Source organism: Benincasa hispida, chromosome 11, assembly GCF_027475165.1.
Source record: "Benincasa hispida cultivar pf3 chromosome 11, pf3_genome.v1.1, whole genome shotgun sequence".
Classification (NCBI taxonomy): Eukaryota; Viridiplantae; Streptophyta; class Magnoliopsida; order Cucurbitales; family Cucurbitaceae; genus Benincasa; species Benincasa hispida.
The window spans coordinates 89275990-89290893 of record NC_143488.1 but is presented as its reverse complement, the minus strand read 5'-3'; the positions used below and the strand labels follow the sequence as shown (position 1 = coordinate 89290893).

Here is a 14904-nt window from a genome sequence, read left to right as displayed (position 1 = left end):
CAAAAGGGAAGAAGAAGAAGGTTGGTAAGAGAAAAGGGAAGGCACCTACTAACCCACTGCTTGTCGCCCCAAGGAGGCATCCACCGGTTGAAAAGGGAAAGTGTTTCCACTGCAACTAGGATGGACACTGGAAGAGGAACTGTCCTCGATATCTAAAAGAGAAGAAAGCAGCCAAAGCTAAGACCAAGGCCGATAAAGGTAAATATGATTTACTAGTTCTTGAAATTTGTTTAGTGGAGAATGATGATTTAGCCAGGATAATTGATTCGGGTGCCACTAACCATGTTTTTTCTTCTTTTCACGGGATTAGATCTTGGTGACAGTTGGAGTCTGGTGAGATGACGATGTAAGTAGGCACCGAGCACGTCGTCTCAGCTATGACAATGGGAGGGCTCCAATTAGCTTTACATAATAGGTTTCTTATTTTGAATGATGTATATATTGTTCCCGAACTAAAGAGGAACCTTATTTCTGTAAAGTGTTTATTGCAATGTAAATATACTGTCTCTTTTAATGTGGATAAAGCGTTTATTCATAAAGATGATGTTTTTATTTGCACAGAAAATATGGAATTGAATTTAAATGTGCTAAGGCCGTTAGACATTAATTCCCTTCATAATACTGAATTGTTTAGAACTGTCGTAACTCAATCAAAACATTGACGTATTTCTCCAAAAGAAAATGTCCAACTTTGGCATCTGCGTTTAGGGCACATCAATCTCAATAGGATTGAGAGATTGGTGAAGAATGGACTTCTAAGTGAGTTAGAAGAAAATTCTTTACCAGTGTGCGAGTCTTGCCTTGAGGGTAAGATGACTAAACGACCTTTTACTGGAAAAGGTTATAGAGCCAAGGAGCCTCTTGAGTTAGTACATTCTGACCTTTGTAGTTCTATAAATGTGCGAGCTCGAGGTGGCTATGAGTATTTTATCAGTTTAACTGATGATTACTCCAGGTACGGGTATGTTTATTTTATGCAACGGAAGTCTGAATCCTTTAAAAAGTTCAAAGAGTTCAACACTGAAGTTGAAAACGAATTAGATAGACAGATTAAAACACTTCAATCAGATCGAGGTGGAGAGTTGTTGGACTTGGAATTCCAGGACTATTTGATAGAACATGGAATCATTTCCCAACTCTCAGCGTCGAGCAGAATGGTGTAGTGGAGAGGAGAAATAGAACCTTGTTAGACATGGTTCACTCGATGATGAGTTATGCTTCCTTACCGGACTCTTTTTGGGGTTTCGCAGTGGAGACTACGGTATACATACTCAACTATGTTCCCTCCAAGAGTGTTGCAAGAACACCTTTGGAGTTGTGGAATGGGAGTAAAGCTAATTTATGTCACTTCCGCATTTGGGGCTGCCCTGCACATGTGCTTGAGGCTAATCCCAAGAAGTTGGAACCACGGTCGAGGTTATGCCTCTTTGTAGGCTACCCCAAAGGTACACAAGGGGGTTATTTTTATGATGCGACAGAAAATAGGGTGTTTGTTTCAACGAAGCTATTTCCTAGACGAGGATCATATAAGGGAGCACAGTCCACGAAGCAAAGTTGTGTTGTGTGAGCTTTCCAATGAAATTATTGAAACTTCAACAAGAGTTATTGAAGAGTCTGATACATCAGCAAGAGTTGTTGATGGGAGTTCATCCAGTAGGTCGGTTCCACCTCAAGAGTTGAGGTAACCTCGACGTAGTGGTAGGGTTGTGAACCCGCCCGTTTGCTATCTGGGTTTCACGAAAATCCTTGCTATGGTAGCAGATGGCGACGTTGAGGATTCATTGTCTTATCGGAAGGCAATGGAGGATGTTGACCGAGTTGAATGGGTCAAGGCCATGGATCTCAAGATGGAGTCGATGTACTTCAACTCAGTATGGGACCTTGTAGATCAGCTAGATGAGGTAAGATCTATAAGTTACAAATAGATCTACAAGTGCAAATGGGGTGCTGATGGGAAGGTACAGACCTTCAAGGCTCGACTTGTGGCAAAGGGTTATACACAGGTAGAGGGAGTTGACTATAAGGAGACTTTCTCGCCTGTTGTCATGTTAAAGTCGATCTGCATCCTCCTGTCCATTGTAGCTTATTATAATTATGAGATATGGCAAATGGACGTCAAGACGGCCTTTCTGATTGGCAATCTTGAGAAGACCATTTACATGGTGCAACCCGAGGGATTCATAGCCCAAGGTCAAGAGCAAAAGGTTTGCAAACTGAATCGGTCTACTTATGGACTGAAAAAAGCATCTCGATCTTGGAACATACGGTTTGGTATAGCGATCAAGTCGTATGGCTTTGACCAAAACGTTGATGAACCTTGTGTATACAAAAAGATCATTAACGCTTCAGTAATCTTCTTAGTGTTATACATAGACAATATTCCACTCATTGGGAATGATGTAGGTCTACTGATTGCAAATAAGAATTGGCTAGCAACCCAATTCCAAATGAAAGATTTGGGAGAGGCTCAGTTTGTTCTAGGTATACAGATCTTTCAGGATAGTAAAAACAAGATGCTAGTACTATCTCAGGCATCATACAGTGACAAGATGTTGCTCAAGTACTCGATGCAGGACTCTAAGAGGGGCCTACTTTTGTTCAGGCATGGAGTCACTTTGTCTAAGGACATGTGTCCTAAGACACCTCAAGAGGTTGAGGAGATGAAACGGGTCCCATATACATCTGTCGTTGGCAGTTTGATGTACGCGATGCTCTTACTCGTCCAGACATCTGCTACACTGTGGGAATAGTCAGTAGGTATCAGTCTAACCCAGGCCCGGGTCACTAGACCGTAGTGAAGAACATCCTCAAGTATCTTCAGAGAACGAGAGACTACATGCTTGTGTATGGTTCTAGGGATTTGATCCTTACAAGATACACAGATTTTGACTTTCAGACTAATAAGGATTCTCGCAAGTTCATATCAGGGTCAATTTTTACTCTTAACGGAGGAGATGTAGTGTGGCGAAGCACTAAGTAGAGGTGCATCGCCGACTCTCCTATGGAGGCAGAGTACGTAGTGGCTTGCGAAGCTGCTAAGGAGGTCGTCTAGCTCAGGATGCTCTTAACAGAACTAGAAGTTGTTCCAGATATGTCTAGGCCCATTACCCTATATTGTGATAATAGTGGGGCAATGGCAAACTCCAAGGAGCCGAGGAGTCACAAGTGCGGAAAACACATAGAGCGGAAGTATCATCTGATCCGCGAAATAGTGCATCGAGAGGACGTGATTGTCACGAAGATCACTTTGGAGCACAATGTTGCTGATTCGTTTACGAAGGCTCTCATGGCTACAGTGTATGAAGGTCACCTACGGAGCATGAGTCTATAGGATCACCCACAGTTGGACTAGAGCAAGTGGGAGATTTTCTTGTACTGGGCTTTTATGCCCTAGTTTATTGTTTTGTACTAGTTTTATGTACACCCCACTTCACTTTAGGACAAGTGGAGATTGTTGGAGTTAATGCCCTAAAGTCTCGTGTCTTGAAGTTTGTGAACAATTTGTATGAACGCTTGTGTTGTATAATATATGATATTTACTTCACATCTTGTTTTTTACTCAATTGCATGTTTTATTTACTTTACCACAAACCAATAAACAAAAAATTTCTGGTTATCTGTTTGTAACTAAAGCATGTATGTGGTGACATACAAGTGGATCATGTCTTGAGTGATAACCAAAATGGTCTGTAGAATATGGATATAGGAGGGAAACCTTATTCTGGTAACGCTACGGATGCCGCCCACTTTGTGGAATAGTCACAAGTGTTGTGACTTGTCACAGATGGTCTTATTCTGATCATTCGTGTTGGGGACATGCGAGCAGGGGTGTCCTATACAAAGAGTTTGTATAAGACCTGACCACGAAGTGTTAACGTCTCGTTATATAACACCGTTCATGACAGAGACTTCACTTCACTAGGATGGCCATAGGTAATATGACCTCAATCCTGAGTGAGTTGGGAACTCCTGCCATTGAGGGCAGTTCTTTGATTTGTATGGGTGCGAGTGGCCAGGTCGCCGATTCAAACTTACCATTTTGGGAATTCGTCTGATTTAGGAGCTGGGAACTCAGCTATACATGATGGAATTCACTCCTTCCCTGAAGTAGGGGTAAGTAGATGGATAGCTCCCTTAAGGGCTGATTCTGGGGCTTGAACGATGTGGCGCCATACACCTTCTCTTAGCCTGAGAGGTGTTCACACATAGTTGGACTATGTTGTATTGTTCATTAGAGAAATCAGTGGTACTTAAGAAGTGAGATGTAACTATAGGGGAAAAATGGTAATTTGGCCCAACTGTACTTACGAGCATCTGTGAAGGGTCATCGTACTCATGATTGGTTATATCCAATGGATACAGAAATGTATCTGTGGTAAGAAGAGTTCAGTTGTTGGTCTTTAGTGGAATGCCTGACAATTAACAGATGGTGGATCTCGTGGCTAAAGAGTTTAGTCAGCTATTCACATATCGTTGGAGCTTTGAGCTACGGGTCCATTAGGTCCCCTAGATAGCTTGGATAAAGTCGAGAATCAGTGTTTGGGTTAATTTGAAATGTTCAAATTGACAACAGGAAGTTCGATTAAATATGATATAATTGGACTGGTTAACTATATATGATATAATTGACTAAATGTATGAGATACATTATTATGGAGGAAATTAGATATACATATAATTTATATCAAATAGAGGAGAAATTACTATAGTAGATATGTGATATCAAACTATAGGGTAAAAATATAATATGATTATATTTATTAATTATTTAATTGGTTAATTATATGATAATTGGCCTAAGATTTCTCTCGGACGTGAGTTAATGGGAAAAACCGCCTCGGTTATCGGTTATTGTAACCGAATAATAAAATAAATTTTGTTTCATTTTACAAAGTTTGGAAAAATTCGAAAAGTTTGGCATTGCTATGGAAACGTAAACGATCGCATAAGTCGAGAGCCTATACGATAGTTGCTCAGTGCCTAAACGATCGCACACCTCGCGCCTAAACGATCATACGCTAATTCCTAAAAGATCGGATAGCTTTCCTAAACGATCGTATAGTGTGTCGTGTTCGTTAAACAATCGTTCAGTAAAACTTACACGATCGTGTAGCTTCTTCTAAATGATGAGCATCTAGCTATACGATAGCTTCCTATTTTCTCCCACTTGCTTATCGTCTACACAATTAGTTCTTCCTCCTACCTCTACCAAACTCACCAAAGATCACACTTTGGGTTCTTACCCTAAGAATACCAAGGGCTCCTTTCTGGTGGTGTCATCCCCATTGCGTTCATTTGTTCGTGGATGTTCGTGCTGCTACAGCTGATGCATTTGTTGGCCGTTTGTTGATCGGGTAGAGGTCTTCCACTGCGTTGAGTTCCAAAGCTTGAAGAGCGTCTTCAACTAGTATGAGAACTCTTTCCCTTACTTTTTAGTGTTCAAAGCATATTGTTAATTACTGTATATTTGCATATCTATACGTTTGAATGTATATGGTGTATTTCGGTCACAGTGAAATTGGAAAGATCCGAGGGCGTTCATGGATGCTCTTCATTAAGAGATCTTTAAAATTCTTCTTCACTCACCCGAGAGCTTAACCTTCCATACTTAGAATATTTTCCTGCCTTCTAAAGAACCTGAGAGCTTTACCTTTTATACTTAGAAATTTTCTTCTTCTTAACAACACCTACATGCTCATCATATTTTAATATCATTACACATGATGCCACCATCATAAACACTTACTTTTAAAGGCATTAAACACTTAGTTAAGAGAACTTAAAATAACTATTTAGTAAAACAAGCTTAAGGATTTACAAAAAGATTCCCATTGTGCATGGTCATCAAGGCAGTTGGGGACTTACCATTGTTATTCCAGAAATTGTTTCCACTATTGCCTCTGTGTGCATTGCAGTTAGGACTAAATTCCTTGTTGTATTTGTTGTAGCATACATCCGTTGTATGTCTTATCTTCCTGCAAACTTGACAAGTTGGTTGATATCAACCCCTGCCACGACCGCAATTTCCATACTGATTTCCTCCTTGTTGTCCACTAAACGAGTTTCCACCATGGCCCTGAGGTTGTGATTGTTGACTTACAGCTCCTCTGCTACTTACCATATTCACTGATGGGATGTTGATCATAGCTCCAGCCCTCTATGCATTCTGAGCCTCCAATTGTTTCTCATATGACAACAATTCAGATTGCATTTGCGACCAAGTAAATTTTGGCTTAGCTTGAAGGGTGGCAACAATTGCATTATAGTCCTCATTAAGTCCTAGTAGCACTTGTGAAATTAATACCCTAGTTGGAATGGGGCTTCCAGCCTGACCTAAATTGTTAGTGTGCAACTTCATTAGTCTTAAATAGTCACACACACACTATTATTAGCTTTCTTAGTTTGCTGAAATGTTTGACGTAGGTAGTCTTCCTCTACTCGAGATTGAATCCCAAAGATTTCTTGAACTGCATTCCACAGATCCTTGGATCGTTCATATCCCATGAATTGTGCTTCTACTTCCGGTGTCATGGAGTTGTATAGTGAACCTAGGAGTAGCTAATCGACTATAAGCTAGGCTTCATATGTGGGGTTCACAACTTCTTCTGTCTGTTGACTTGTGGCACTCCTAGCCACGATTTGAGAGCTTGAGACTTCAACTGTATTCTCTCTACCATTCTCACTATTTGTACTTCGGCTTATGAACATTGAGGGACATACAATTTGTCCGAGGAGGTAACCTTCGATTCTATAGCATCGAAGGATGGGAATGGCTAAATTTTTCTAGAGCAAAAAATCACCTCAATCCAATTTAATTGTGGTAATTTGATTCAATAGTTGAATGAGAGAAGGGCTGCTAAAATTGATTGCTCCAGAATGTGAATTACTAGGGGCGTTGGCCATAATAGCTTTGATACCAAAACAAAAGAAATAAGGGAGTAATATAGTTTTTTGGATTGATTTTTATATATTTCAAATGCTTACCCGTACAGACTTTGAGGCCTATTTATACATCAGGAACCCAGGATTGGGGTGAAAAAATATAGGAGATATACAACTAATTTACACGTGTCTCACAATAATAGATGTATTTAATATCCCTTTTAAACCAAAAGGCTAACAACTTGATTTCTTAGGAGTTGTTTGACTTGGGTGATGTGGCTCCACTTGCACAAATTGTGGTACACGGATGTGGCTCAGTTGATTTTCCTTGTGGCATTCCTTAAATGGGAGGGGGGGGGGGGAGCTCCTAGGGAAGATTTCCATAAAAGAATCTACAACATGAATTTTAGATCTCTCATATGAAGATCCTTGATTGAAGTGAATCGTATTCCTTCGATTCCAAATACTCTAAAGTAGTGTAAGAATCTTTCCCAATTATTTTTTAGGATTAATCTCCTTTGAACATTTCCAATAACCGTTAGAAGACTAGGACCCCTGCCCATAAAAAACACACACCAACATTAGAGGAAGGAAATATTACATATCTTCTTAGGTATTTTATAATCCCACATAACTTTGGATATTTGAAAAGCTAGGAGAGAATCAGATAAGTGTCTCCCTAAATGATACATGCTTTTCACATAATTTTTTTCTTTTTTATCCATGCTCCAAATGATCTCATCATTTTCCATATGACTACCTAATGAATGTTAAAAATATCTTCTATTTCATGATGAGGAAATACTTCTTAAATTAGATCGGTATTCCAAGCACTGTGAGTAGAAACCAAATCAGTCACACTTTTGCACAAAATCATCTTTAATCACACACGATTTATTATTCCCGAAATTAAGGATCCATGAATTATCGATAATTAAAATATGTCTACCATTCTCCAGTTTTCAGTTGTAACATTTTTGAAACAGATGTTTATTTTTCCAGATAAGGGAGGGTTGGATCCCAACATCACCTTCGCGAAGAATACCATTAGAAAAGTCTCTATCATGTTTGACAACAAACTATCATGGTTTTTAATAATGTTCCAACTATACTTGGACAACATAGCTTACCGAAAAATTCTTAAAGTCTCTAAAGTCTATATATCACCTTCATTTTTACTCACACATAGACAATTCCAGTTTCTCTAGTGAATTTTGGGGAGTTCATGAGGAAGCATATTCCAGAACACACTCATTAAGTATATTGTTACATAAATCTAATATTCATTTTCCTCCTCAAAATAAATTTGCAAACTTTAATAATATTTATGTAATTATCAAAGTGAGAATATACTTAATGTTACGATAATTAATATGTATTACTGTTCTTAAGATCAAACGTTTATATCTCCATATCTCACATGTGGTACTATTATAATAATAATAATAATAATACAATTGCACAATGTAAACCTTGAGCAATCTTTCTATCTATTATACATAACTTTTGGTACAACATTAATGCAATCTATATTTAGATATGTCACATCCTACTCTAACATATTAGAAATTAGTTTATATTATGTTATAAGTTTTGTTATAAGGGTAGTTAAATGGTTAGTCACTGTTGTAAATATGCCTATTTATAGGCCTCTTTTGGTTAATAAATGAAGACAGCAGATTTATTTACTCTGCTTTAATATGGTATCAAAGCAAATTAAAACTCTTTGACTTTTCATTTTCCCTCCAGCCACTCTTTTTTTTTTTCGTGACTTTTCATCTTCAGAAGACATTTTCATTTTCCCTCCATCCGGTCGCCACTCCTCGTGATTTTTCGTTCTTCTTCTTCATCCGAAACGACGATCAAGGCCAGATCCGACAACTCAACCTCATCCGAAAACTCCAACTCCATGGAGAATGTTTGAGCTTCCCCATCTTCCATTCTTGAACAATATCAGAACCCTTATTTTCTTCATCCCTCAAACAGCACCAGCCTTGTGCTCGTTTCCAATCTTCTTACGGAATCGAATTACGACTCGTGGAGTCAGGCGATGAAGATCAAGCTCACTGTCAAGAATAAACTCAGCTTCATCAATGGTGAAATCCCTCGATCTTCCGATGAGTTACTCAGTTCTTGGATCACATGTAATGGCATTGTCACCGCGTGGATTCTTAACTCTCTTTCCAAAGAGATTTTTGCTAGCATCAACTTCTCTGATTCCGCTCAAGAAATTTGGGCTGATCTGCAAGAACGGTACCAGCGTAAAAATCGACCAAGAGTCTTCCAACTACGCCGTGAAATTTCCAACTTATCCCAAAATCAAGATTCTATCACCACATACTATGCCAAGCTGAAAACGTTGTGGAATGAACTCATCTCCTACCTCCCATCTTGTTCTTGTGGAAAATGCACTTGTGGTGGTGTCAAGAACCTACAAACTTACTTCCAAACAGAGTATGTTATGGCTTTTCTCATGGGTTTAAACGATTCATCTACTCCTATCAGATCTCAGTTTTTACTAATGGAACCAGAACCATCAATCAATCGGGACTTCTCTCTAGTTGCACAGAAGATTGACCAGAAAGCTTATTCTTTATCCTTTGGCAATGTGATATCTTCATCTAATGCCACTGCCCTCCTTGTGAAAAATGGTTCTTCTGCTTCTCACCAGCCTGTTCCAAGCTATTCTCGCAACACCAATCAAAACAAGAAAAAGGATAGACCGATCTGCACCCACTGTAATATTCAAGGGCATACTATTGATCGTTGTTACAAACTCCATGGATATCCACCAGCGCACAAGCTTTACAAACCTCCCGAATCAGCAAGAGCAGATCATTCTGATTCTCTATCCTCTTTAACATCTGAACAATGCCAAGGCTTATTGGCTATGCTCCAATCCCATCTCAACAAGTCCAAAACAGCCACCATAGCAGCAACATCCAATAAGGCAGATTCTATCACTCCTACAGCTCACGTTGCAGGTATTTGTTCCCTTTTTAATATCTTTTCTGATCAGTGGATACTTATTCTAGTGCATCAGCTCATATCTGTCATAATAAGGTCTTATTCACTACTCTAAGACAAATTAAACTGACAACTGTTACTTTGCCTAATCAGTCTCAGCTTCTGTTGAATCTGTTGGGGATATTCAAATCAGTACAGATATCATGCTACAGAATGTGCTATATATATCAGATTTCTATTTCAACTTAATTTCCATAAGCTCTTTAACTTCCTATCTACCCATCATGGTCACTTTTTTTAGTGATTTTTGCCTCATTCAGGACAAGTATTCTTTGAAGACGATTGGCAAGGCTAACAAATGGAATGGATTATACTTGTTGCAAGCATCAGTTGATAAGTCCTTACATTCATTTTCACATACTACAGAACTTGTTTGTTCTTCCACTACTACATTCTCTGCTACTTGGCATAATCGGCTTGGACATCCATCATATAAACATCTTAGTTTCCTAAAAGACATTTTACATGTAGACATGGATAGTACTTGTAATAAATGCATGATTTGTCCTCTAGCAAAACAAAACGACTGTCTTTTCAAAGCCATAATAGACTTGCTGCTCATGCTTTTGATCTTATACATTGTGACATTTGGGGCCCTTACAATGAACCTATTCATGCTGGATATCGTTACTTTTTAACGCTGGTTGATGATTATTCTCGGTACACTTGGGTTTTTTTTATGAGGAACAAAAGTGAAGCTATTACTATTGTCCCTCGTTTCTTTCAGTTGATTAAAACTCAATATGGTATTTCCATAAAAGCTTTTTGATCGAATGATGCACCAGAACTGGCCTTTACTGATTTTTTTGCTGCCAAAGGTGTTCTCCATCAGTTTTCTTGTGTTAAACGGCCTCAACAAAATTCGGTAGTAGAAAGAAAACATCAACATTTGTTAAATATCACACGATCTCTGTTATTTCAAGCTAGGTTACCTATCTTGTTTTGGGGAGAGTTCATATTTACCGCATCTTATTTGATCAACTGCATTCCATCTCATATTTTGTCCTGGCAAACACCTTACTATCGTTTGACTGCTGAACATGCTGACTATACTTCACTACGAACTTTTGGTTGTCTTTGTTTTGCCTCTACTTTTCCTTCTCACAAGACCAAGTTTCAGCCTCAGGCCATTGCCTCTGTTTTTTTTTTTGGGATATCCCACTGGCATCAAGGGCTATCGCTTATATGACATTGAGAAGAAGCAATTATTTATTTCAAGGGATGTTGTGTTTCATGAAGACATATTCCCTTTTCATCAAATCAATTCTCAAGCAGAGGTACTTAACCTTTTTCCTGATCTAGTTTTACCATTATCACTTCCATTTTCAGGTGATTTATCCAGCAGTGAAGCCTCTTCATCATCTGCTTCTGCTACTCCTGAGCTTTCTGACCAACCTACTTCACATAACGTTTCCCAACCTACTGCTCCCTTTGTCCCCTTTGCACCTGCTGATGATGATGCTACAATCATTGATCAGCCCCATCTGTCTTTACTTGACAATTCTTCTCATTGTCGCCACTCTACAAGGACGACTAAACCACCCTCATATCTCAGGGACTATCATTGCAACCTCCTTTTACACTATCATTCTCAGCAGACAGTTACTAAATATCCTTTGCAAGTTGTTTTATCTTATGACAGACTGAATCCTATCTACAAGATGTTTGCCCTCAATATCTCAGCCGCATATGAGCCTCAGTTTTATCACCAGGCTGTCCCTCATGAACATTGGCACCAAGCTATGCACGATGAACTTCTAGCAATAGAAACCAACCATACTTGGTCTGTTGTGCCCTTACCTCAAGGCCAACACTCTATTGGATGCAAATAGATATAAAAAATCAAGTATCGTGCAGATGGGACCATTGACCACTACAAGGCACGGTTAGTAGCCAAAGGATACACGCAACAAGAAGGCCTCGACTACATTGAGACATTTTCTCCTGTTGCCAAGCTTGTTACTGTCAAAGTACTTCTTACTTTTACTATCTCAAAAGGTTGGTCTCTACTTCAACTAGATGTTAATAATGTTTTCTTATATGGTGATCTAGTTGAAAAGGTATACATGGATCTACCCTTGGGTTACAAGCACAATGTTGTTCACAAACAAGGGGAGCATCTTGTTTGTCGCTTGCATAAATCCATATATGGCCTTAAGCAAGCATCACGCCAATATTTGACAAGTTCTCAAAGGCACTCCTTTACTTGGGATTTTCTTAGTCCAAGTTCGATTACTTCTTATTCACTCGAGGTTCTGCTCAATTCTTTGTTGCTTTGCTTGTTTATGTTGATGACATAGTCATTACTGGTGCTTCTTTACCTGTACTACAAGAGATCAAAGATCATCTGCACGAGGCCTTCAAGCTCAAAGACTTAGGGTCTCTTCAGTATTTCTTGGGCCTTGAAATTGCAAGATCGTCTCAGGGTATTCTTCTATCACAACGGAATTATACATTGAAATTCCTAGAAGATCATGGTTTGTTGGCTTGTAAACCGGCTCCTCTACCTCTTGATCCGGCTTTAAAACTCCAATTTGATGTTGGTACCCTCCTTTCTGATGCAACATTGTATCGGAGACTCATTGGAAGACTGCTATACTTGACTATTTCTCGGCCCGACATAGCTTTTGTTGTCCATAAGCTCAGTCAGTTTGTTGCTCAACCTAGACAGCCTCATCTTGATGTTGCCATGTCCTTACTTAAGCTTTGAAAGCTTCTCCGGGCCAAGGTATTCTGCTACAACCTATCCACACATTCCAATTGAAGCCATATTCTGATGCTAATTGGGGATCTTGTCTTGATTCAAGGAAGTCTATAACCAGTTTCTGCATCTTCTTGGGTGATTCCATAATTAGATGGAAGGCTAAGAAGCAGTCTATGGTATCCCGTTCTTCTGCCGAAGTTGAATACCGAGCTTTAGCTGCTACTACAAGTTAATTGCTATAGGTTGAACAACTTCTTCACGAGCTTTCGCTACCTCTTATTTATCCCTCTTTAATCTACTGTGATAATGAGGTTGCTGTCCATATTGCTGAAAATCCGGTTTTTCATGAAAGGACGAAGCACATTGAAATTGATTGTCATTTTGTCCGAGATCACATTGTTCGTGGCAATGTCAAACTTCTTTCCATCCGGTCTCACTTGCAGCTTGTTGATATCTTCACCAAGGCTTTGCCCAAAACTTTGTTTTTCTCCTTACTATCCAAGATGGGTATTCTTGATATAACCACACCATCTTGAGGGGGAGTATTAGAAATTAGTTTATATTCTGTTATAAGTTTTGTTATAAGGGTAGTTAAATGGTTAGTCATTGTTGTAAATATGCCTATTTATAGGCCTCTTTTGGTTAATAAATGAAGACAGCAGATTTATTTACTATGCTATAACAAAACAATAATTGTGCAGCAATTACTTTCGCCAAGTAGTAAAACAATTGGGTCACACCAACCAACATTTTTTTTTTTTTTTTTTGCTAAATTATAAAAAATACCATTAAATTGTATCATTTATATTCTTTTAAAAAATTATAACATAATCTTTCATAAACATTTCAATTTTAATCTTAGAGTAAAAATCTGCTAATTATTAGATAAAAATTGAGACCTAAAAAGAAATATAATTTGAGTGACCAGTAGCCTGTAGGATAGCAATATTTTACCGTGCTAAAATGCAAGTAGTAAAGAGCTTTCATACAATTGGAAATTTTTAATACATCATCATTCGGACACTGATTTCATTTTTCAAACTTGAGTCATAATAATAATAATAATAATAAAGAGCCAAATCCAAGTTTGGTGGAGAATAATTGTATTTCAATTCATCGGACTCAAATTTTTCAAAATATTTTATTGTAGTTGTATAAGTTTTTTTTAAAAAAAAAAAATATTATAAGCTTTCTAATATATGATATCGACACATGATTTTTGGGAAGAATATATTGTATGATTTCATCATGTGCTTACTTTATTCATTAGAATTAATCATTTATGATTGTAAAAAAAAAATAATCATTTATGCTTCTAGTTCTTGAATTGAGAATATTTGGCATCATTTCACGATTTAGGTACCAAAATATTACCTTTGGGTATGAGAATGTTAATTACTTTGTAAAAGAAAATGTTTCTCCAGTATTTAAATAGAATCGATCAAAATTGTCAATAATTTTAAAATATATTTGTTTATTTAGAGGAAAAGAAAGTTTTGTTTTTGAAATATATAATTCTTTTTGTAAATAAAATTAACTAAGGTGTTTTCCACTTAGTATTTATTTAGTGCAAATGGGGTATGAGAATTGGATCCTCCTACCCATTTTATTTTATATCCTTACAAACTTTAGTTTAAAAAAATTATACAATTTATTCTTTCACATATTGTTTAACTTCAGTGAATCTTTATCTTAAAAAAAAAATTGTGAATAACTTTAGAAAAGTATATATATTTTTAAATAAAATTGATTTTTCTATATGCATTTTTAAAATATTAATAATTTAAAGTAAGTTTAACTTAGTTTATTGAGTGATTTAGATGATAAAAAAAATGAGTTTTAAAATGGAAAATATCGATTTATATCCCTAAATTTTGGAGTTATATTTTCAATATAAATCATGAATTAATAATTGTATCAATTTAAACCTTAAACTTGTTGGCAAGTATATTAATATACTATCTATTGTGTTCTGTTTGAATAAACATTGTGTGTGACCTTAAATTTTATAAATTAAGTTCCTAATCTTTCATAAGTGAATCAATTTAGGCTCTCAATTAAGATTTTCTTTGAAAAATGTCTAACATATGAAGAAGTCTACGCATGTGTAAGAGTTGAGTCCCTTAATGATTTTCAGATGTAATTTTAATAAAGAGTTTAAATTGATTCACTTATAAAAAATTTTAGAAGTTTAAGAATAATATATTTTGCATGATATTTCTCAAACTAAGTTTGAAGGAGAGGATGTTATTGAAGTTGTTACAAAAGTTTAGGATTTAAATTATTAAATT

General features: G+C 37.3%; 1 protein-coding gene across 1 annotated transcript; it reads left to right on the top strand.

Moving 5' to 3' along the window:
• Positions 1-8932: 8932 nt before the first annotated feature.
• On the top strand, positions 8933-13149 carry LOC150033019 (uncharacterized). The gene is made up of 9 exons (XM_090307101.1): positions 8933-9866; positions 10003-10064; positions 10170-10315; positions 10423-10655; positions 11239-11421; positions 11767-12032; positions 12131-12600; positions 12717-12789; positions 12856-13149. Exons 1-9 carry the CDS (start codon positions 8933-8935, stop codon positions 13147-13149), a joined length of 2661 nt encoding a protein of 886 aa, XP_090163227.1.
• The last annotated feature ends 1755 nt before the right edge of the window (positions 13150-14904 follow it).